This window comes from Alternaria viburni (assembly GCF_023758015.1).
Source record: "Alternaria viburni strain BMP 2772 chromosome Unknown scaffold_5, whole genome shotgun sequence".
Lineage (NCBI taxonomy): Eukaryota > Fungi > Ascomycota > Dothideomycetes > Pleosporales > Pleosporaceae > Alternaria > Alternaria viburni.
In genome coordinates this window covers 390,094-413,630 of record NW_026055774.1, presented here as the reverse complement: position 1 = coordinate 413,630, position 23,537 = coordinate 390,094, and the positions used below count along the sequence as shown (strand labels likewise).

Below are 23,537 nucleotides of genomic sequence, written 5' to 3'. Positions count from 1 at the left end.
GCTGTGTCCAGTCATGAGCTTCAGCTTGGGGAAGCGATCAAACAAACCCGCGCCATAGAGACGCAATACGTGCGTTCCTACATCGACATGCCACCCCACCACGTCACCCCGAGCTTTCCCGCCACGGCGGCTGGGTAGTTGCCCACGTACAACTTGGCTGCGATATCTGCGGTCGGGGTAGCAAGATGCAAGTACAGCGGTACATCGAGATTCTGCGCCATGGCGAAGACTGGATCGAAGCGCGCGCCGTTGTAGTACGTTCCATCGTCGAGATGATCCCAGATCATCGCGCCTTTGAACCCAAGGGTTGTAACGCTGCGGTTGAGCTCTGCTACGGCTTCTTCCGGCAGAGACATAGGCAGCACCGCGAACCCGGCGAATCGTGTAGGCATGGATACGATCACGGAGCGAACAGCATCGTTTGCTGCGCGGCACCCCTCAATATTTTCCAAGCGCGAGGCAGATTGCTGCACGAGGACTTGCATAGACAAGTGGCCGGCACCCATAGCGGCGATGCGCCCGGCACCGACATCCTTCAGCTTATCAAGCGTACCCGGAGGGTTGCGCTGCACTACACCTCCGGCGATCACCTCTGCTTCGAGCGACGGCGAGACAACGTGCTCTTTGAGGGCAGTCAGGCGCTCTGGGAGATCACATGGTTTGAGCTGGAGGCAGGCGGGGGTATGCTATTTGTGCTTATGGCGAAGACTACAAGGCGTGCTGAGATGTAGGGCACGCATGCTGGGCAGACACGAAACAGGACTGTCTGGGCTGGATACACCACGCGTGCTCACACAGGGTTTACACCCCATCATGCAGCTGATTCCTATCTGCTCCTCAGAGTAAGAGGAGAGTAGTTCCGCTGTGTTTGTGTAGACATGCATATGCCGTAGTGCATCGTTCAGCTGTGTATGAAGAAGCCCCATCGCCTTTACATTGTAACTTATCAAACTCGTGCTGTTTTCATTGGCTAAGCTTCGCAATCGCCAGCGTGGCGCTCTAAGCGAGGCGTTGGAGCGTCCCATCGAGACGGATCTAGATCGCGAGGCAGCTCGTTTCGCTGAAGTCGGCGATAGGGAAGTCGACATTTGCGAGCCTTTGTCGAAGTCGGTCGCTCTTCGGGTGTACGCGCATGCAGCAGAGTTGGTAGGTGCACGAACTAAAATATTGACGACGTCGATGTTCAACGAGCAGTACAAGACAAAAGTCACCTCAGGTCCATTCAAGATTCGCTGGCAAATTGGTGTTCGGATTGCGTCTAGAAACTTGGGAGCCATTATTACTCTTCTCTTCCGCCGTCAACCACCTCAATGTATACGGCCTGCTGTTCACTTCGAGTCACTGCGATGCCATGGTGGAGTTACTTGCAGCTGCCACGGTGCCTCCATCGCCAGAGCTGGTCCCCACAAACACCACCAGAACAGCAGCATAAGTCGCCGTCGAGACAAGCGCTTCGACGTTCGAAGTCCGAACTCCAAATGAGAGGGCAAGCGCGAACCAGAAAACCGACAGGGAAACCGTGATCAGGCTTTTCTTTTGCGACGTATCAATAGCCATGATCAGCATTGGAACGATAAGGAATAGACCACCCGTTATCGCTATCAGAAAGCGAGCAAGATAATCGACGAATGGCGACACGTCTTTGGGTTCCTTGCCATCTTCATACTCCTTCAAACGATCAGATCGCTCGTTCTCAGAGTATGTGACGTAGACAGGCAGTTTCTTCATTAAGTACCTGCGAAAATGGTCGATCGTGGTGACCGTCTCGTCGAAGTAGGCGTAATGAGAATAGAACACCTCGCCAGTCCCAAACCGAGACTGGAACCATGCTTGCAGCATGAGTCTCCTCGGGTGTGTATCTTTCCTCGCTACGCTCTTTCGGCTTCTAAGGAACTGGTAATCCCGAATCGCGGTGACTAGTCACTTGTCAGCTATCTGCCTCTTGTAGTTCGCTATTGTCCCTGCAGGTTCGTACCATAGTCTTTCAGGCTATCTTTGAGCTTTCCAAGGTCATCGGCTGAGGCGTTTCGCGTGCCGTCAAACTGCAGCTTGAGCTCAAGTAGCCGCAATTGTTGTGCGACGATGTTGATCCGCTGGAGCTGCTCAAATCGCAAGAAGTGAAACTCCTCTTCCTCTTCAAGTGACCGCGCAACGTAACCCAACAGGTCGCTCATGTTATTTGGGCTCGCCATGTGCTGTGCATCAGGTTTCAGGCGGGTCCTGCTGCGTTTTCCAGCGACAGCTTCCAAGGCTGGCTCCAGGCCTTGGCATCCAATGGTTGTCTCGATGCCATGCAGCTCAGCTGCAACCCCCGCTCCGATGACCACCCTTACCTGTTACGCATCACCCCTCTAATCTTCAAGTTTCTCTGACAACTACAAACGTCATGGGTGCCCATCTTTCAATGTCTGCGCACTCGCGCAAACACCTGCCGACGTTTCCCAATACAGTGAACATGAGTGTCACAGCAGAAACCTCAGCCCGTGGAGTATCCAATCCCGCATTCAATGCTGGTATACAGATCGATCTTCTTCTCGCATCTCATGCCGACTTTCTTCGGTCAGCGGTGAGGAACAAGCTCTTTGGTAAAGGCGACAAAAGATGTGAGCAGAGCGTGGAAAATTACATCAATGCCTTGAAACGCTTGGACGCGGCACTGCTAAGTGGTTTCGAGAGACTATGCGAGCAGGATCCCGTGATGGCGGTAGGTCATTGGAAGGGTAGGTTAAAGTGATTTGTCAATGCGAAAAACTGCACATAGCTGACAGAAAGGTAGACGTCGATTCGGAACTTGTTGTCATAAATGAAGCCATGAGAGTAGCCTTCAAAAAGGCTAAGGGGGATATCAATTCTAGAACACACGACGCCGATATAGAAGCTAGTGCGGCTGAATTGCAAAGAATAATCGGCAACGTCGAAAGACTCGCCAATCCGAAAAGGAAGGGGGTTGGACGTATCCACAGACGCAAATGAACAGCGAAGTTCTGGGATTGGGATGTCATAGAACAACGCCCATGACTTGGTTGATTGATTGCCTATACGTTGCAACAGCTCTTAGCTCGTGACCGCCATGCACCCTGAAGTCCCGCCTATCGCGTAAGCACTGTGCCGCGCCTCGAAAGTCGACAACAAACACTTGCAAAGAGTTCTCTTTCCTTCCAAGTCCGCATTGTCCACTGCAAGAACCATAGTATCGAGATCAGCGATTAGTTGCTTATAGATGCGCAATTCGGCAGCCGATGGGGCTGTCTCAGTTGAATTCTGGATATGATGTGCGAGAATGGTGACGAGTGCTGCGACGAGATAGGGATATACCATCCTGCAAAGAGGTTAGTAGCTGTTGTAGCCGAGGCCAACGTCGACTTGGACGCTAGTGTAATGCTACTTACCAGTACAAAGCAACGTTACCCCGGGGTGCTACTGGTAACAGACTCAACAGCCTTCGCGCCTCCAGATATGTTTTGTGTTGCTTCATCTTCGACATCCTGATCAAGCCGTCCAGCTCGAAGGGATTGGTCTCCGAACTCATGTCTATCGCCATGAACGCATGTAGTCGATATACAGTTCCGAAGTAGTAAGCCTCCAGTGCAACACAATGGCAGATGTCTGCTGGATACAGTATCTGTTCCAGCTGAACAGCAGACAGATGAAAGATGTGATGCTGCTCGTGAAAGGCCTGCAAGCGTGCGAGCACGATAGCTGTAGCAGCGCTGAGGTCCAGCGGAGTTGTATTACATGTCTTGCGAGAGAGCACCTGATCAATGGCTTCGGTCTGGAGTAAGGCTATCCTTGTGAAGAGCCAGAAGATATGCGCTCGCCAGGTACCCTCGGTCGCAGTGAGCGCACCAAGCTCGTCTGCTACAAAGTCGGAGCAGTTGGCTACGTCTTGAAGCTGGTGTGTTGGTTGCGTATTGCTCAAGATGCTCAGACTGATGTCGTTGGTGAAGCAGATCCAGAAAACACGACGCTGTTGTGCGCCGTCACTTATCTCCTGCGCCGTCGGATTGCTTCTCTTGCCTTCGTTGGCTAGGCTTCTAATGACGCGGAGGGCAGTGGAGACGAATTGTCCCGCTGTCTTCTTATGACCGGATGGGCTGGCGACAATGAGTAGTGCAATTCCGACTAGGCATTGGACTTGTCCCAACGAAGGCGGCGCTGCGAGAAGGGTGTCGAGCGTAGAATAGGCGCGAGCAAGGTAGTATTGAGCCATTTCCATATTATGGCTGGCACCAGCTGCGCTCATGCCACGCATATGATGTGCCATACCAAAGACAATGTACGCACTCGTCCAAGCGATTGCCGAGTCATCAGGCAGCCCCGCATAGCATGTTCGGAGGTGGTCGGCGATGACATGTGGTTGGTATAGCGGATAGGCGGTGTTCAGGTCTGTCAAGAACTCTGCAAGCAGTGTGGTTCCGAGCTCTGGGGGCGGCAAATACCAGTCACTAGTTGGACTGGTTACCATTGGCGGTGGTGGTAGACCGACATCCTCGGTCGGCCCCGTCCCGAATTGTGCAGCTCGTAGGAAGGCAGCATCCTCTTGGAAGTTGGCGGAGGAATAAATGCCATCTAACGGAACCTGGAACGACGGATCAAATGTGGAAGAGCCATGACTAGAGTCGCCGGTAGACAGTGCGCCCAGGTCGTCTGCAAATAGACCATCATTGTCTGGTAGGAAGCTCTCTATGTCAAAAGGGTCGAAGTCTGGAAGTTGGGGATGAGGGCCAGCCTCCACCTCATGACGCAAAGAATCCACCCATGCTGAGACTGGTGGTGAATGTTCTGACGTTTGCATGACCGGTTGTTGGCGCACGTGTGGTTGTGCCACGTTCCGCTCGTGTAGCAGCGACTCTAGCCTCTTGATTCGATCTTCATACTCAGCTATGCGATTGCTGAATCATCGTCAATGAGATTATCGTTTGTGAAGTGCAGCCAAATCATACCCTCTTTGTGGTTTCGACCTTTGTTTGCGCGTGTACGTAGTCATGCACGTTTCTTTCAAATTGGTGCACGGCGAGCAGCCCTGAGGACCGGAGTTCCACACGCATCTTCGCTTCCGTTTGCGACACAGATCGCAAGCCTAGAAAACGCGTCAGTCTGCTGGTAGACGCGTGTGGAGCGCTCGCGATGCGATGTTCGATGCTCCATGGCTGTGGGCGGATGTCGTGGCAGAGTCGCGTCTGAAGCGGATGCAAGGACCCGCAGCGGCTTAAGCCGGATAAATGCTAGCAAACCTACTTACTCGCACCGTGGACGCAGACCCGCGTTTCTCGACGCCACTACTCGACATCGTGAGTTGCCTGATTGATTGTTGAGATCAAGGTATGCTGACATGCGGTTCGGTTTGATGCCTCTTGTCGCTAGCAGGATGGCCAATCCCCGCCGCCCAGTTCGCTGACAAATCTAAACTAGTCACCACTGCCATGCAAAGGTTCACTCTCCTGGTAAGAGCTATGATTGAACTTCACGAGCAATGAGACGATACGTTCATCAACTAATAATTGATGTCAGCTCTAGTACTTCGAAGAGAAATGTGGTATCACAGCTACGGGCCAAACGCGCCTTCCATGTTTCGCTAGTACGCGAGACCGGGACCGAGAACGACCCATTACATTGGTGCAAACACCCTTAGTGCCGGCTCTGTAGACTGCAACAAACAGCTCGCGCACGCCTCTTTCCCGTGCTTCTTCACAGCATTATAACTCCATGTCTCAATCATGAGTTTAATGGTCTTCAACTCACAAGAATAGTTCTCTTGTACGTCAACGAGCGAAGAGATGAAGGTCATTGGGGGCGCAGAGAACTTCTGGCTATACTCCGAGAAGGAAGGCTACGACATCACGCATCCTGCCGCGCCCCATGGCCCCAAGGTCTACCCCCGCCTGACACTACGCACACAGGACTCGCACGCCATCATTGACCCCACCAGGACTGCACTCGTGGTCATCGACATGCAAAACTACTTTCTGTCCCCAGCATTTGGTCGGCCGTCGGACAGCCTGGGTTTGCAAGTTGTAGAGAGGCTCACCAAGCACGCGATACCAGCTTGCAGGAAGGCCGGAATCCCAATCCTTTGGCTCGGTTGGGGTCTCGCAGATGAGGATCTTGAGACTATGCCCCCTGCGATTGTCCGTGGTTTCTCAATGGACACAAACTTCGAGGGCGATCGTGAGGTACCTGGTCCTGGAACGAACATCGGGCCCATAACGCTAGATGACGGGTCTACGGTCGAAGGCGGCGCCGTTCTCATGCGCGATCAATGGAATTCCAATCTCTACAGTACTTTGGAGAGTTTGGCCCACCCTGATGATCTAAGAGTTTGGAAGAATCGACTGTCTGGGTTCTGGGGTGAGACCAAAGTGGAGAGTGTGTTGAAGGCTCGCGGTATTAGGACACTGATCTTCGCAGGCTGCAACACAGACCAATGTGTTGCTGCCAGTTTGACCGATGCGGTCTGGAAAGGTTGGGATTGCCTCTTGCTGAGCGACGGAACTGCTACAACTAGCCCGAAATTTGCCCAGGAGATGGTTGAATTCAACATGGGAGGATGGGGATTCTTACTGAGCTGTAAAGATCTCGTTGACGGTGTGGACACATTGGAAGAAGGCTCGAGTGATGGGGCTTGAATGCTCCGATGTGCGAAGACGAAGTGCAATAAGTACTAGGAAGATAACACAAAGGTCTTTTTCCACTCATCTATGGAAGCAGCGATACTATCGGTCTGTAACCCTCACAAGCCAATTTTACCACTTTACATGGAAACCACTCTTGATGTTTTCACCTGTCTTTCATCCATCAGAGGACTGAAGAATTCATCAAGTTCGGACGCGCTTTGCTACTCCACCAGCACTTAGGATTGCAGCCTGGCGACATGTACAACCCGAACGTCTGACAATGTCAAATGAAGGCCGCCCAAGACCCTGGACACAAATTTGTCATAGAGATGGGACTGGCGTATCGCAGGTGATTTGATGACAACAGTCTTGATATGCGGCAGTCTCCCCAGCGTCGAGATAAGCTTGCAAATCTCCATTTCGTATAACCTCCAACTGATCAGTCGTGGCTGTACTGATGATGACGTTGTAAATGCGTGTGGGCGTAGTACAGGTCGAAGATTTACATCTCGAATCGCAACTGATATATTGGTGACATGCGAGAGGAGATGGCCAGGCGTTGCGTCTACCCAAGTGTATAGCGAGAGTTGACTCGAGAAGCTGATAGGTCTCTGGTAGAGAAACTTGCGTGCTTCTCGCTCGATCTGACGACAGGTCTGAAGTATTTCCGGGCCTTGTTCGGACGAGGAGAGGATGTTGCGGTAGATCTGCTCTCGCAGTTCCGCTGGTAGGCTCAGTAATCGATTGCTTTCTGGGGGATCAACTTCCGTGGATAGTCTTGTATCATTGCTGTTGATATGGCGTGATATTTGAGCCATTTTCAACATCTAGCTACCCGTATGCGATCTGCTGGTATCTGCGACTCCGTTCGAGTGCTATTGCGAGTACGAAGGTAATATCGGGCATGCGTAGAAAGGCCTCAGATATAGTGCCGCTTTACTAAGATCAAATGCGTGGGGAACCTCGACGACAATTCGGTGCGCGAGGAGTTGTACTGTGAGCTGTAGATTGGTACGGAAGTGCTAGTATAATCTCGGTACTAGACTATAATTTGACAAGGCCGGTAAACCATGGCTTTGATCATTGGGTATACCTTTGACCTTATAGGATTCCGGCATACGAGTAGCGGGCTGTATAGCTAGGCCTCGATTGGGCGTATCATCGAAGTCGTTGCATAGCCGATACCCCATTTTCACAACACAGAACATCGCGACGAGTGTCCAGATCAGTCCCAATCTGAACGTGAGTCTGTTCGAGTTCAGCAGTATCGGTAACGAACCGAGCATATGGCGTTATGCTTTGACTAAATGCAGCAAGAGTGCCGCTGATCGATGGCTTGCGACCGTTTTCAGAGCTCGACACAAGCTCAATGTGGATGCTACATCACCACGTGAATTTTGAGCGTTCGAGACGTAGGTCAGTGCCATTCCCGGCATATGCCAAGCGTGTGCCGTGCAAATTTGCTCTGGACCGAGTCGTTACCCTACTTGACCATCACCTTCCGGAGTCTTTACCGAATTCCACTCAGACGTAAGTTGGATGATTGGCCATGACCAGCTAGAGTGATAGCCTTATCAGACATGGCCAGAGCCCTGCAGTGATCCAAGTCAAGGTCTGGGCGCGCTGAAGATTAATAGTCCAGTAAAGTCGCAGACCTTTTGCGCAGATCGTACGATATGTGGTGCCATATTCTGCGAATCGGTATTGTCTTGCAAGGTAGCGTGGCCCTCACTCGCTTGGTGTACATGTGCAGATTGGATACCTACTTACCATGGACGTCTGTCGCGCATGCAGTGATGGAGTCGATCGACCATGGTTCCCAAGGGAGCGTTCCAATACAATGGTTGAGGACGTGTTTGGAAACTCGTACCCATGGTTTTGGTGAATGCAGAGATTCTGACGGAAGCGGACAAGACACATTTAGAGTGCTGTTAATTAGCCAATAGTTCGCGGTCTGTGATCAGGAACTCTCAGCTACGTGATATGAATTTTGGGTAGCTTGTTTTCCTTTTGGGAGCCAGTCCGTTGGTGTTTCGATATGCCGGCAGATGGTTCAAACACACGTGGCAGCCTTTTCGATCCGGGGTGCACCAACGGCTGGTACAGCGATCTGCGGAAACATGCGTCCGGTTGCCTCGTTCTGAACAAGACACTGTGCCATTCGATTTGTGATGACACTCCAGTATTGATGGCGTTCCTATCATTCGATGTGAGTGGTGCAGGAGGCGTGCAGTCGACGGGAAGGGAGCGTGACTAGCGGATGACGCTAGCGCAGAGATGGCCCCACTTCAGCCCTGAGGGCACCTGCTCGATATCACATCGCTCCATCCCGACCGCCTGCAAGCCGACACAGCAAAACCTGATCGCATCGATGATTATTGTCCCTTATTCGCCGCTTCGAGTGGCCTCATATGCCCCTCTCCTCGCAGCTGCCTCCTGACGTACGCTGTTCGGCTCAATCTCGCTGGAAAGGGGAACATCAGCCACATTATCCATCAGGCTGTCTTGAACCGGATATGGATCCAGGTCCATGAAGACTTCAGTGCAGTTCAGAACGCCACTACGGTTCGCTTCATCAGATCGACTGAACGCGGAAAGAAGTCTGCTTATGCGGTCCATTTGAATTCCCACCCCTAACAGGCTTCCATGTCACAATCACTGCAGCAGCTCGGTCGCAAGGTGCCACGCTCATAGCAAAAAAAAACGAAAGCGTGCTGGCTGGCGAAAGATTGCGCAAAGTAAATTTACGATTTAGACGTTGGCTAGAACCGCGTCGAAGCCTCTGTATGATGTCTTTTGCCAGACCACATCACGCCTGTCCCACCACCAAACGACGTGCGCTTTCCACATCGCGATGAATCTATCAAAATATAGATTACTCGCAAGAGTCCAGAGCCTTGCTGCGAGCACCACCACGTAGAATCAGCCATCCCGCATAAGACCGCACGCGAGATATCCGCCTCACAGTCGTACGAGTGGCTTCGCCCAAGCGACATAACCAACACCATCACATGCACCCCGACGCCTTCCTTGCACTAGAACGCTAGCTGCGGTTGCCGGAACACAAGAACAGGAATTTCGTAACGAAGTCTATTCTAGCTAACATCGGCAGGCTACCGAAACAATCGTGGCTTCGTCCTCGGCAAAGCAGTAGGCTAGCTCCTGCCTGTGGTTGTTCCCACACTCAGGCATGTTTCTTGATATAGCCTCATTCTAGGCGACTGAATGTCATCAGCAGGTCTCTTCTCTTCCTTGACAGTCCAGCAAAAGCACTCCGGGCCGCAGAAATCACACTCCCAGTCATCTCTTCCCCTGCATTCTCGCTTACGTCCCTCAATCGGCGCCCTTGTCGCGCTTCTATCCACACGATGCTCCCTATCTTCTCTCCCGTCTTCTCTTTTCGTGTCCTTTTCACCACACGCTCTCTCAGGCCCGCGACATGCCTCGGTTTCAGACGCACGATATGGCCCAAAATACGCCGCCGCATTCCACTCCCCATCTTTCTCTTTCTCCTCCGCTTCCTTCGGCTTGGAGCCTGCGTCTGGGCCTTCGACGGACGTTGGTGAAAGGATGAATTGTTTCGGCACATCATGTCCAAAAAGCCTCCACCAATCCGGCGCTAGATCCTTCAAGATCGGATCATGATACCCCTCCAAATACTGATACCGCGGTGGCAGGGAAGCATCCACAGGAGACCAATCGGTGTCAGGGCGAACGTAGCAGTCCCCTTGGTGGTAAAACCGTTCACACCCGTCTTCGTGCTTGCGGCCATATAAGTGCTCTTCCTCACCATAAGCGTATCGTCCGTCGTACCACACAGCGACTTCTTCTCCCGTAACAGGATGTGTGTGCGTGTACAAATAGGCCGTTGGTTGAGGTAGCGGTACCATGTACCCCAACTGTCGTTGTATGCTTTCTTCACTGAAGGCCGGCATAGTGTATGGTTGGTGTCCCGCTTGGTTATAGGCCGCTTCCTGATACTGCACTTCGGATGCATGGGATTGGGGACTAGGCTTTCGGGAAGACTTTCTGCGGCGGTTGGGGCTGCGCTTTGTCATCTTCGCTCCTGGTGTAGGGATGGAGATCTGTGGTGATAGTATGTGGGTGGGGGGAATACAGGTGTGAAGATGGGCGGAGGGCTGTATGAACGGGTGCAGTGTCTTCGGCAAGTAAAGTATCAAGGGGGTACAGTGTAGAAATATAGTTGTGGGTGTTGCAGATTTTATCGTGCCATTGACGTTGACGAACATGGTCTCGCGGCGTGCCAACCTTGGTAACGTGTGAAGAGAACCAAAGTAGCGAATGTGACATGTACCAGAGTTCGACAGGAAAGCATCATCAATTTGTCTGCTTGATATATTTCACATCCACGGGACTGCGATGATAGAGTGTTGCATAACAAACCAATGTCATTGTCACATATTCAAAGTCGTGACTATGAATTCCCAAACGGCCTACCCTGACCCGACGTCGCCGCGCCGAACTTCCATGAGCGCATGCAGACCCTACACTGTCATCCATACATGTCCATTCACGCGAGTTTGCCATCCTTGACCTTATACAACACAGACCCACTCCCCGGCTCACTAACCACGATCGCCCCCTTTAACTTCTCCTCGCTGATATCCGGAAACCTCTTCTTATAATACTTCTCCACCCACGCTTTCTTAACCGCCTCAACCTTGTCTTTCGGCACAAGATGCACACTGCATCCACCCCATCCAGCACCCGTAAGCCTGCTGCCACAACTTCCAGCGGCACGTGCCAAATCGCAAAGCTCGTCAAGCTCAGGACAACTGCAGTCGTAGATTTCGCGGCAGGAGTCTTGTGTCGTGTTCATGAGGTCGCCGAGGGACTGGAGGTATGCGCGGTCGTTTGATGGGGGAGATGCGAGGAGCGATCGGAATTTGATCACGCGGAGGGCTTCAGTGAAGACGTGTAAGGCGCGCTGGCGGAGCATGAACTTCTCGGCGCGCACGGGGAACTTGGACATGTAGCGTTCGTTCAGTTCCTCCTCTGAGATTCCTAACAGCCCGCTAATTTGTGTGCGTGTGTAGCCGTCTTCTTGTGGGAGGTAGTCTTCGGTGTGTTGAATAAGCTTCGTGAGTTGGGTTTCGAAGTCTGACACGGAGATCTTGGTGTTGTCGGAGACGTTCTCTTTGTCTTCGAAGTAGGTATCGTGGAAGCCGCGGAGGCTGACGCCGAGGGGAGAGGAGTCTGTTGGGAGCTCTTTCTTCAGTCCGAATGCTTTGGCTAGGAAGACAGCTGCTAATGTGCATTCGACGACGCGCAGGTTGTAGCACACGGGAGCCGTGACGTGCTTGTCTGCGGCGACGAAACTTTGGGCGGTAACGAAGACCAGTTCGGGGTCGGTCTTGGGGAACTCGATGTTTGTATAGTTTAGGCTGGGCTTGAACGATACGTATAGAGCCGAGCCGCGGAGGGAGAAGACGGAGGCTGCTTGATCCATACTACGACTTGTCAGCTGTGGTAATGCAAAAGCCAGGTACGACTCACCCTCCAGAGTTGACACCGACTGCGCGCTCGGAGACAATAGCAAGTTCGCACAGTTCGGTCTTGTCAATCTTCTCCTCGCCATTTGCAGCCAGCACAGCCAAAGAGCTTGTGCAGACGACGGACGCTGAACTTGAGAGGCCACCACCACTGGGTACTGTGCCATCGCAGACAATGTCCATGCCGACGGATGTGAACTTTCCTCGCTTCTTTTGCAGTAGTTGTGATACACCCTTCAGTCCAGACTTGAAGTAGTTGGTCCACTCATGCTCGGTAGCGTCGATGGGGATCTCTCCCTCGGGAATGTCGAACTCGCGGGTGGGGAATTTCTCGGAGTTGAGGTTGGCTATCCGTACACTGGGCTTCTCTTCAGATGGTCGCACAGCCACAGCCATGATGAAGTCGGCGGTAATGGCCATGGGCAGAACCTCGTACAGGGAGTAGTCGATGTGCTACAATTATTAGCGACAGGTAATAGACTGCTTGCGGGTAATTACCTCGCCAATAATATTGACGCGTCCAGGACTTCTGGCGACGAAGTCTGCTTGTTTGCCATAGAGCTCTTTGAACTTGGCGAGTAGGCTCTCCCATCGCTTTGTCTCGACCGGGAGCGCGTCTTCAGGGTAGATGTCGCGTAGCGACGTCGCTGTTGGGACTTCCATTGCGCGATCTAGTCTCTACAATCGGCAAAGAGTAAGAGAAGGGAAAATTGGAAAGAAGTCGACTGGGCAGGAAGCGCAGAATCTATGAAATCCCCGGATCGTCGCAAGATCTCAAGTAAATGTACGGCGGGGTCCAACTGACGACAAGTGGGGTCCTCAGACCTTGCCGTTTTGAGAAGCGCATCCGCATCACCAACGGCCCGTGAGCTGCATCGAGCTGCAGGTACGGATTGGAGGTCTCGTGTCGCGGTTGCTCGGGGGAAAGTGCCGTGGTAAGATAAGCTATGGATGCCCGGCGATGGTAAGATGAGTTAGACTCAGTGAGGCGACCGGAAATTGCACGATAAATTATGCTGACCTCAGCATTCGATACCACCAGACTGCGAAGTATACGATTTAGGTGTAAATGTCGATTGGGTATTTCATGTATGCGTTCGAGGTGAGGCGAAGGCGTGTGTGCAGTCCCATCAACCCAAGCCTCTACCTCGTCCCCGCGGGAGTCCTCGTCCGATGCCGCTGCCTGCTCGACCTCGTGAGTCGCTACGACTGACCCCGCGTCCTGTCTGTCCACCCACACCGACATAGTTCCCTGTGGACGATGTCGAGGCACCCCGTGGTCGAACACCCCTGCCTCTGCCTCGTGTGCCTGCCCTTGGAGCTGCTTCTGCCTTTCTGCGATCCTCCTCTATCTTCCTTGCTGCAGCTTCTCTCCGCGCCTGCTCTTCTGCCGCCCGACGTTGTGCCGCCTGCTGGCGGTGCACCTCTTCCTCCTCGATATCGACCAAATCTTGCGACGCACCCTGCCATTGCGGGTTCAAGATTAGACGCTGATTATGTTCTGTTTGGGAAAGTATGCGCGTCCATGTTTGGAGCAAGGTAGACGCGTTCTGGACGGTGCGTGATACAGTCTATTCATCGTCAGTCTAGAGACTGCGGCAGTTCTACTATGGTCCCTTACAGCCATGTTGTCCTTGGCCTTTTGCAGGCTTTCTACCACGCCCTCGATGACCTTGTTGACGTTTCGTATGCTGTCCAACTCCCTGCGCAATGCTGCCTCGCGCGCCTCTTCTGTCGTGTAATGCGACTCCTTTGACCTTGTCTTTGCTGCCTCATTGTCCGCATCTTTTGTCTGCTTCTTGGTCTTGCGTGCCGCGGGCGTGTCAAACAACGCGTCCGTGTCCGAGTCGGAGAGGTCAAGCGCGCCCAGATTTGGCGGGTCCATGTTGTGTTCAAGGTGCTGTGTGTTGTGTCGGACTCTTCTAGACGAATTGATTTGGTGAGTTTCAACGACTGACAGCGTTGGCGTGTTTGACGTATTTGGTTTGGCGGGGCCAGCGGTTAGCAGGGGTTTGTTGATGTTCCGCGTTGCGCCAAGGAAGGAGCACCAGCCATCTGCACCTGCCGTCCCAACCTCGCGACTTCCTTCATTCCCCGTCGTGACATAGCCCATTGTCTCCACCCGGCTTTGTCCTTCACCTTCACCATCACCAGCCCTACCGCCATCTCCACTTGCGCGCATATCGATACTGCATCCATTGTCATCCCAACGTTGAGGCGCTGCGACATCGAGCTTGCTGTTGCATTGTTTTGATTTTGGATACCCACAATTCGCCCTGTATTGCTACAACAACACCACAACTGCCCTATCCCAAACAAACACCCGCATCATCCCACCCAACATGGAGCGCACGCCGTCCCCGCCCCGCCGCGTCCACACGCCGCCCGCGCCGCTGTATGGAGACAACTACGAGCCGTTTTCACCGCGCCGATCGCGCAGAGTGGCCGCCCAGCACGACGCTCACACTCACCAACAGGAGCGGTCAAGCCCACGGACCAGGCGCGACATCACGCCAACGGCCTCTTCTCACGCCAAGCGTTCTGCTGCCCGCGCAAACGCTTCCTTTGCACTCTCACCACCGTCGTCGCCTGCATCCCCACAACACCAACACCTCCGCTCCCCACGCTCGACCCGTCGCGCGCCCTTGGACCTCAACCCGCTCGACTCTGACTCCGACACTGCTGCACCAAGCTCGTCCCGGCGCACCTTGTTTGCGAACATGGCTCCTGTATGTTACCTGAGGTGACCGCCTGGGCCCGGTGCGGTTGACAAACAACCGCGTCGAGTGCCAGACGGCCTCCACACCTACTACAACCCAACATGCTAACTTCTCCACAGGGCATGCTCCCAACTCCCGCAAAGACGCCGCGCAAGCGTCGCATCGAAGACGTCAGCTCGACCGCGCGCGTGTTGTTCCCCGCCAACCGACCTTCAACCATCGACGAAGCCATGCCGACCCCGCGCAAGGGCCGCAAGACTAAGAACCTCTACACTTTAGAGAGCTTCGCCCAGCAGATGGACGAGAACACTGAAAAGATCCCCATCTACACTGACTCCAAGGAGCGCGTACCCACTCCTGGTGCTCAGACTGAAGATAACCCATTCATCACCGTCAAGGGCAAGGGCAAGGCAAAGGCTGCTCCCCAAAAGTCAAGGAAGGTCGTCGACCGAAAGACTGCCAAGATGGAGGCGGCTGTCGACCGTGACGAAGGCATGGTATACATCTTCCGAGGTCGCAAGGTCTTCCGCAAGTTCCACGACGACGCACCCTCCGGCGCCTCAGCGGCAGAGGAAGACGACGACCTCTCCGCCGATGACAAGCAAGTCCGCCGCCAGATTGGTTATGAGGCCCGTCGTCCGCTCACTCGTTCGTCTATCAAACCCCGTCTTCTGTTCCAAGCAGAGATCAAAGAGCGCAACCGCGCAAACGGTGTTGAGACCGACGACGAGGAGGCGACCACCGACATCGATGCGTCCGTCGCGACCCCGAGCCGCAAGAAGGGCAAGAACGCCGTCCCAACACCATCCTTGCTCACATCGCCGCCGCCTACGACCCGCAAGCTCAAGAAGGGTAAGTCTCTTCAATCTTCGCCAGTGAAACCCCCGCTTATACAGTAGCAGAGATCTCGTTTGATTCATGGTCGCGTGTCAAGTCAGCGCACAGCTCCAGCAGCTCCACCAAGACATCCAAGAAGCGCAGCGGTGAGCCGCTCGAGCGCGAGGCAGCAGACAAGCGGGCTCGCAGTGAGCACTCTACCTCATCCATGTCAATTGACAACATCTAACGGCCTTCAGCCCGTTCGTCTTGAACAAGTCTTCATCGTAGCTTGTGTTGAGATGCTATCACCAAGCGTTCCCAACTCCCCTTTTGCATCAGGTCCTTTGTGACTGATTGTTTGCATAGCGAGCGTTTGCTTTTTGTGTTCTTCGACCTATGCGAGTCGAGGAACAGGATCAGGATACCCACGATTACATTACGAAAAGGTTCGCATTACTGACGGCCTTTAATGTTTGTTTGGTACTGAAGGGTAGTGGACACCTTTCTTTGCCGAGAAGGCATTGTAATCGGTATTTTCTCTGGGACATTTACTGGACAGCACGCATATGTGCGTTGCCCAGAGTAACTTAGTTAGTAAGTAGGGAAGACGGATTTGACTGCGGGATCACGGTATGCGGTTGCTTGGTATCTGGGCGTCTCGATGAACAGACACCGAGCTGGTGTACGGCGATTGGCGGTTGAATCGATGGTAATGGGAGGACATGGAAGGGAACGTAGTATAGATCAAGGAAAATACGAGTGATAAATCTGACCAAACTCATTCGTCGTGACCATGCTATGCTGTCCCGTCTCTCCACAAGATGTCCTCTCTCAACGCCGTCCCAGATCAATGTCCAACACCCTGACCATCCCGTCATCCCCATCCCCTCCCTCTCCATTTACCCCAAAGAAAGGCACAACCCCCCTATTCACCACCCCCTCAAAAAGCCCCTCAATCATCCCACTCAACTCGCTCCCCGTCTGCCTGAAATCTGGAAACGCATTCACCTCCAACAGATACGTGTTCAGTCCCCCATTCTCCTCAATCCCCACCATGAAATCCAGCCCAAAAATCTCGAAGCTGTTAGGCAGCGGCTGGAAATGAATCGACATCCCCCTCGCCGCAGCTTCGAATGTCGCACCCGTTGTTTCCTTGATCTGCTCGAATACTCTGTCCTTCCAGTCTGGTTCACTCTCTAGTCTGACAGACCCGAGGTCTGGTTGTGGAGGTAAAGAGTCGGGGAGAGACCAGAACAACCCCACACTCCCCTCCCTATCCCCTGACTCTTGCAAACACGTATTCGTCAGATGCGCTCTCATAGCCTCATCGCGATCTTCCTGTAACACGTCATCCCACGGAGGCACGTAGGGCCGCGCAGCGAACAATGCAAGCATGGGCCGGTAAACGAAGACTTGGAGAGCGGAGGTGGCGAGGACATATGTGCGGATGTGGAATTTGCGCAGTTCTGGAGAGGGGGCGTTGGGAGGGGACAGGAGCAACGGGGGGTGGATGTAAGGTTGTGCGATGAAGTGGCGGAGTTGGGATGTTATGATGCCGTTTCCCTCTTCTTTCTCTTCCTTCTCCTCTCCTTTACGACTAACATCGCCGCCGGCGTCACTTCTCGCATCCTCCTCCTCTTCTCCATCCTCATCATCACTCTCAGGATCCCACTCCTCGAAAATCTCAGTCAACTCCTCCTCACTGCTAAACAGCCTAATCCCCTGCCCCCTATCACTCATCCCCGGTTTCAAAATCCACCATTCCTTCTTCTTCTCATCTTCTTGACTCTCATTCCGCGCCCAACTCTCCTTCAACTCCCACGCTTCAACCAACGCGTCGTCTAGAAACTCCGCATAGTCGACTTCAAACTCCACACTCGGTTTTACATGTTTCTTGAGTACGCTATCGGGGTATTTGGTTATCCAATTCGCGATGGTGGTGCTGAGGTAGTGTTTCCGGATTAGGGCTTTGCGGATTATGTAGGCGTTGGCCATGGAAGTGGAGGAATTTTCCATGAGGTGGTCGAAGTCGATGGACTCATACTGGACCCATTGGAGGAGGCGGGAGGAGGGGGAGGGGAGTTGGGAGATGGAGGATATTAACTCGTAGGATGAGTTTGGCAAGCGCTTCTCAAGTGCGGCGATGATAAGGGGTTGGACGTAGGGGTCTTCGTAGTTGATGAGGGCGTAGATCTTGTTGTCCGCGGCATCAGAGTTTGTGGTCGCCATGTTGGTGTATCTGGATCTAGAAGGTGTGATTCTGCTCTTTCCCCCGATGATGTGGTCTCACGTGCGTCGTTGGTATATTTAGGTAATCCCTCCCGCACCTTCGGATCTTCAGTCTAAGAACCTTGGTAAAGTAAACGCAGTATACAATTCAGCGTAACAAAGCGGGTATAATATTGTACAAGTAAAAACAAAAGGAAAGTCGTTAATGCGGCTTCGCTCCACGCTAAAGCCTTCGGTATCCATCAGCCCAGAAAAGTCGAAATGCACCCCGTTGCTCGCTTAGCTCTAGCCAATCAGCGAGCTGTTGTGACCCAAACGCCCTTCCCCTCATGTTTTTTTGTGTATGCCTCCCCTAGTGTTTTCCAAAAAGAATTAAACAACTTCCAAATCGTCATCGTCGTCGTCGTCCATGGCAGCGATAAGGCCGGCGTCGAGACCACCTAGACTCTCGCGCCCTGGCTCGCGGATGCCTTTTCCGGCTAGCAAGAGACGCGCCTTCTTCTTTGCTGGACTGGCTTCCCGTGTACCGCGGAATGCAGAAGGGAAAGAGGTGTCCTTCTTCGGTGATGGGATACGGCCGTACTTGAAGCCCCAGCCGACTGGGTCACTCGAGTTGGATGATTTCGCCGATGCTGTGCGTTTACGTTTAACAGGCGCCAAAGAAACATCGGCTGACGTACGGTTAAGTAGACTGGTAAAGTCTACGTCGGCTGGCTTGTCGGGCTTTGCGCCTGAGGAACCTTGCGACGATGTGTAGCCTCTTGCGGGGAGGTTCTGGGTACCAGCACCTTTGAGCTTCATGTAGTCGCCTCCGGTACTGCCATCTCCCATCGTGCCGAGCTTCTTCGCAAGTTCTCTTTCCTTCTCCTTTTCGGCTAGTTGCTTGCGGAAGCGATCTTCTCGGCCTGCTCCGCCTTCCCAGTTTTGGTGGTCGCGGTCGATGAGCTTGGCTGCGCCGCCGGGTCGTGGTGCGATATAGACGGTCTCGTGGAGTTCTCGGTCGTGATACTTGCCTTCTCTCTTGAGTTCGTCGCCTTTCGGGCCACCGCGTCGACCAAACATGCCGCCGCCTGGTCCTCCACCAAATCCAGTCATGGTGTTGACTTGCATGCGGCCCTTCTTAGCCTTGTCGACCTGGAGTTGAATGTGAAACTCGCAAAACTCAGTCTTGCGACCGTCGATCCACTGACCACATTCTTTGCCGTCTTTCCGTTGTGCATGGCAGAAGTCTAGATCTCGCGCTGTGCCAAGTTCAAGGATGGTATCGTCTGAACTTGATAATTTCAGTGAGAACTTGCCGGTGTCGCGATTCCTTGGTGGCATGATGTCCGGGTTGAGGATAGCAACAAGCGTGCCTAGAGGGAGTTTCCAGAACTGCGAGAAGCCGGTGTCAAACAGGAAGAGATCGAGCTCCCATTTGAGATCTGTCAGACGGATGACCATGAACTTGCCGTTCTGATCAAGGTTCTTATCCTGGTTGCCTTTGGTCTGGTCCTTTGCTGCGTTCTTGGAGTTTTGTGGTGTCGACTTGGAGCAAATGACCCCAAGAACAACATAGTCATTCTCCCAATCTGGCGGATCATACTCTGGCGCTTTGACGGTCTTCAACAACTGAGGTATAGTGAGGACTGTCTTGCCTTCCAGGGTGCGGGTGACTACGTTGTGTTGCATTTCTCTTGACTTCAGATGTAGACCAGAGAACGATTCGAAGCTAGGAGCATCAGCGCTTTCGTCGCGCGACGAGATCTCGGCGTATTTTGTGGCTGTCGGAGTTGAGCCAAAGCTGCTAGACGTGGCCTTGGATGAGGACGAGGTTGGTCGGGAGCTTTCAGGCCTGAAGGACAGTGTAGAGCCTGGTCTTGGGGTGGGCGGACCCCCAAATGTACGGTTCTGTAAACTTTGCGTTCGGCTGTGATTCCTGAGGGCTGGCGGAGGCATGTCGCGCGAGGTCTTGGTGTCGGTACTCTGAGACGAGCTGGTTCGTGATAGCGACGGCCGGTCTTTCAGCGCTTCGATGTTCTGCAGCCCAAATCCCCTGCTCCGTCTCTGTTCGGCCTTGTCCTCCTTCTCTTCGCGCTCCTTCTCCTTGTTCCTGCTCTCTGCGATGCGCTCGCTGAAGGATTTGATCTTGGGCGGCTCAACCTCTTTCGACGAGCCTAACCGCGACATGCGCCCGCTGACAGCACTTCCTGGCCGCTTGAGACTAACGTCGCGGGCTGTGAGTCCCTTGTCTATGCCCAGCATGACGCGCGCAGGACTCTTCGGCTCGGTTGGCGCCTGTCGCATCCGGACTGGCGATCGCGGTACCTCGACGTCGGTCTCTTGCCTGGTCTCGGGCCGCGGCAAGTCGATTCTGCGCATGCTGGTGGCCATGCTCGCTCGTGATGACGCTCCATTGCGATCCAGATCCTGAGACTCATTCTTCTTCTTCTGCAGCGCCTTCAGCTTCAGCTTGGCCTCGATGGCCTGGAGTTGCAGCTGGAGCGTCTCCTCATCCTCCTCTCCGTCGCTGCCGGCTGGCACACCTCCGCGCGACATTGGGCGGCGTTTCGAGGGGGATGGCGATGCGGAGTCGCGCTGGCGGCGGCTCTCGTACCTCTTACGGCCGGATGGCGAGCTGAGAAGGGCTTCGACGGGCGACTGCGGGGGCCAGTTGGGCTGGTTGTTCTTGACTGTCACAGAGTCAGCGCATGCCCGGCACACTCACATGGGCGACTTACCTTTTGACTTGGGGCTCTCCCGCACGATCATTGTTGTGATGGTGCAATATCGGATGCGCTGTCTCGCAGTGGCCCATAGCAACGCCAATACTGAATTGCGGGAAAAGCAAGATAGGAAACAGTCGATCGTCAGGCAGGACTCACAAGCGCATAGCCCGGCCCCGTAGCGTTTGTTGACACCGGACTGTGGTTCACCCCAGACTAATCTAATCCGAAACCGTGACGTGACAGGGATTGCGCGTGTAAGGTTGCGCCTACGCGACGCGCCTGAACTTCGACCACGATTTTGATACACCACCTGCGATACCGTGTATGCCCAATTGGACCAGCAGACATCTTGCAATGGCGCGCACACGCTCGAAACCCGCAAAGGCCACGCCCAAAGAAACCACGCCTGAACCCACCACCACAGCCAAACCGCTGCCCGCAAGCACATCGAACCCCCCGAAGCTGTTCTTTCTACCAAAAGACACATCCAAAGACGCGCGCATAGTCAGCCTCGACAACCCCGCAAACGATACACCGTCGAGATACTACTTCTGCCCCCAGAGAGGCTTCTACGAGTTCACGCGCATCGCTGCGCCGAAGAAAGACTTCAAGAGTTGGTTGATCACAGGAGAGAAGTGCAAGGATGACACCACAGAAGAGACAGACGCCTCACGGATAGGCAGCGGCTACATCACCAAATCCGCCGACCTCTTCATCGCAACACCCATCGACATTCTCTTCCTCATCCTCCCCGCCCTCACACCAAAGTCAGCAAAAGACACAAAGCAACACTTCCTCGCCTTCGATGACTACCTCGACACACTCTCGTCTTCGTCACCACACTGGAAAGCGCTGCTATCACAATATCCCACCCTCAAGACTATGATAGAGACCAAGATGCGAAGGATATGCGACACAGTCGACGCAGGCGAAGAATCCATGTACCGCCTTTCGCACCCCAAGCTTCTCGAAATCCTTCTCGCAAAAGCCGAACGCATGGTGAAGAAGGGTCTTCCGCCGTCGATGGAGGAGAGATTCATCAAGACAGCCCTGGAGATACCTATCATGAGCATAAAGCGCGAGGAAAGCACACTAACCACCACAACAACGCCCGGCGGAGACTCAGAAAAGGAGAACAGCACAACAGTAGACTCGCAAACAAGCGTCACAACAACAATAACAACACCCGACGACGCCCCCTCAAAACCCACCCTCACAACACCCCCCGAAATCCCCCACCTCCTCCGCCTCCGCACATCCCTCACCTACCTCCTCTCCTCCTACGTCCCCCCAACCCTCCGCACACCCTTACTCGCCCTCCTAACCCCGCGCTTCACACCCCTCGACACCCACCTCTCCGCCATCTCCGCTCTAAAATCCGAAGCGCTGTCTCTACGCTCCATCTCAGACAACATCAGTCGTAAACGCGCGATAGAAGAAGACGAAGAGAAGATTGCGGAAAGGGAAGAGAAGAAACGGAAGAAGGAGGATGAGGAAAGGAAAAAGAAGAGTGAGGGGAGGGGTGTTAAGGCGCTTAAGAAGGTGGATACGAGCGGGATGAAGAAGATGAGTAGTTTTTTTCAGGTTAAGCCGAAGGCGAAATGATAGGGAGGGGTTATGGTGGGAAAAGAGGGGTGGAGGGTTAGGGTCTGGATGGGAGGTTGGATAACTTGTGTACGATGATAGGGATGTTTTGAGATCTCGGGGTCTTACTATTGGAGATTTGATGGTGGTGATGGTGATCATGGTCATCACTATAGGAAACCGCATTGAGTAATTCTGCGAACGAGCAGCGCACGCCATGTCATTGTCGTCGACACTTTTTGGAAAATAACAAGGACGAAAGAGCAGAGCCGAAACCATCGAATTTCTGATTCGCATTTTTAGACTCCAGACTTGGAGATGTTGTACAGAAGAATAGAACAAGAACCCCAAGGGGTATTTATACACCTCTCAGTCCTGCCCTAAGAGCATGTAATGTCCGACGTGAAATTTTGATGAAAGAGAGCAGCGCACTCCATGAAGTTGTTGATCCATAGTTTTGGAAAATGACCAGGGAAGGAAGAGCAGTGCCGCAGCCATCAACCTACGCTTCTTTGTTTTTGGACACCAGAATCGGAAGTGTTGTAGAAAAGAGAAAGACAGAAGCTGGAGAAGTATTTGTACACGTCCGGGTTCTGGGTCGAGAACATGACGGTCACATCTTTGAGTTTAGACAGCGCGAGCAGCGCACTCCATGAGCTCTCAAGTTTGCAGTTTTGTAGATAAACCCGGAAAGACGGACAAACTCATGCAATCATTCATTCGTTCCTTTCAGAATCCAGAAATGGAAGTGTTGTAAAGAAGAGAAGAACAGATCCCGAGGAGTATTTATATACGTTCTAGTCCTCCAACGAGAACATTCAAACTGGCTGGCCTTGTTTATGCAGCGCGAGCACTGCTCTCTCATGTGTTGTTAACGAGACATGTTCGATATTTCAGGCCACTCCGTCTTTCCAGTATGATTTTCCTCTGATTTCCTTTCAATTCCTCTTTTTTTTTCTGCTCTCACTCATACAGAACTGCGTGGACTTTTTAGGAGCCTCTCAGCACCATGGGAAAAGGCGACAAGAGGTTTGATGAAGTGGATGCAGTCCCGCAGACAATCATATGCCTCCAACGACAAAGTTTTGTCTGTAACAGGGTTGTTGTGGTGAAGAAGGCAGGGGAACCCCCAGGAACGGACATTTTTGTACCAGGACAAGGTTTCTGGGTATATTCGACATTGGGAGAACCGTTGTTATTTTGGAAGTCGAAGGGGGGAGCAGACATAGCGGAGTCCAGTCGAGTCTTTTGGGTCGAACAACATGTGCTCAACAACAATGGGTTTTGGTATGTTGGAAATATGTTTGAGAAGAGAGGAAGCTTGCGGCTTGCACGACGTTTTATATCTCC

General features: G+C 53.2%; 9 protein-coding genes across 9 annotated transcripts; 3 read left to right on the top strand and 6 right to left on the bottom strand.

Moving 5' to 3' along the window:
* Nucleotides 1–77: 77 nt before the first annotated feature.
* Nucleotides 78–2,174, bottom strand: J4E79_002999 (uncharacterized protein; the record flags this gene model as incomplete). The annotated part of the gene is made up of 3 exons (XM_049351895.1): nt 78–622; nt 1,365–1,916; nt 1,976–2,174. 3 exons carry the CDS (start codon nt 2,172–2,174, stop codon nt 78–80), a joined length of 1,296 nt encoding a protein of 431 aa, XP_049213366.1.
* A 1,156-nt stretch (nt 2,175–3,330) lies between these two features.
* On the bottom strand, nt 3,331–4,795 carry J4E79_002998 (uncharacterized protein; the record flags this gene model as incomplete). The annotated part of the gene is given in 2 exon segments (XM_049351894.1): nt 3,331–3,370; nt 3,390–4,795. 2 exon segments carry the CDS (start codon nt 4,793–4,795, stop codon nt 3,331–3,333), a joined length of 1,446 nt encoding a protein of 481 aa, XP_049213365.1.
* Nucleotides 4,796–5,777: 982 nt separating this feature from the next.
* J4E79_002997 (uncharacterized protein) lies at nt 5,778–6,626 on the top strand (the record flags this gene model as incomplete). The annotated part of the gene is made up of 1 exon (XM_049351893.1): nt 5,778–6,626. One exon carries the CDS (start codon nt 5,778–5,780, stop codon nt 6,624–6,626), a length of 849 nt encoding a protein of 282 aa, XP_049213364.1.
* Nucleotides 6,627–11,145: 4,519 nt separating this feature from the next.
* J4E79_002996 (uncharacterized protein) lies at nt 11,146–12,790 on the bottom strand (the record flags this gene model as incomplete). Its single annotated transcript, XM_049351892.1, has 3 exons — nt 11,146–12,085; nt 12,132–12,580; nt 12,626–12,790. 3 exons carry the CDS (start codon nt 12,788–12,790, stop codon nt 11,146–11,148), a joined length of 1,554 nt encoding a protein of 517 aa, XP_049213363.1.
* A 467-nt stretch (nt 12,791–13,257) lies between these two features.
* Nucleotides 13,258–14,012, bottom strand: J4E79_002995 (uncharacterized protein; the record flags this gene model as incomplete). The annotated part of the gene is made up of 2 exons (XM_049351891.1): nt 13,258–13,698; nt 13,749–14,012. 2 exons carry the CDS (start codon nt 14,010–14,012, stop codon nt 13,258–13,260), a joined length of 705 nt encoding a protein of 234 aa, XP_049213362.1.
* Nucleotides 14,013–14,469: 457 nt separating this feature from the next.
* Nucleotides 14,470–15,913, top strand: J4E79_002994 (uncharacterized protein; the record flags this gene model as incomplete). Its single annotated transcript, XM_049351890.1, has 3 exons — nt 14,470–14,856; nt 14,967–15,699; nt 15,750–15,913. The coding sequence occupies 3 exons, from the start codon at nt 14,470–14,472 to the stop codon at nt 15,911–15,913; spliced, it is 1,284 nt and encodes a 427-aa protein (XP_049213361.1).
* Nucleotides 15,914–16,618: 705 nt separating this feature from the next.
* On the bottom strand, nt 16,619–17,895 carry J4E79_002993 (uncharacterized protein; the record flags this gene model as incomplete). Its single annotated transcript, XM_049351889.1, has 2 exons — nt 16,619–16,651; nt 16,675–17,895. 2 exons carry the CDS (start codon nt 17,893–17,895, stop codon nt 16,619–16,621), a joined length of 1,254 nt encoding a protein of 417 aa, XP_049213360.1.
* A 372-nt stretch (nt 17,896–18,267) lies between these two features.
* J4E79_002992 (uncharacterized protein) lies at nt 18,268–20,646 on the bottom strand (the record flags this gene model as incomplete). Its single annotated transcript, XM_049351888.1, has 2 exons — nt 18,268–20,567; nt 20,616–20,646. The coding sequence occupies 2 exons, from the start codon at nt 20,644–20,646 to the stop codon at nt 18,268–18,270; spliced, it is 2,331 nt and encodes a 776-aa protein (XP_049213359.1).
* A 281-nt stretch (nt 20,647–20,927) lies between these two features.
* Nucleotides 20,928–22,208, top strand: J4E79_002991 (uncharacterized protein; the record flags this gene model as incomplete). Its single annotated transcript, XM_049351887.1, has 1 exon — nt 20,928–22,208. One exon carries the CDS (start codon nt 20,928–20,930, stop codon nt 22,206–22,208), a length of 1,281 nt encoding a protein of 426 aa, XP_049213358.1.
* Between the last annotated feature and the right edge of the window lie 1,329 nt (nt 22,209–23,537).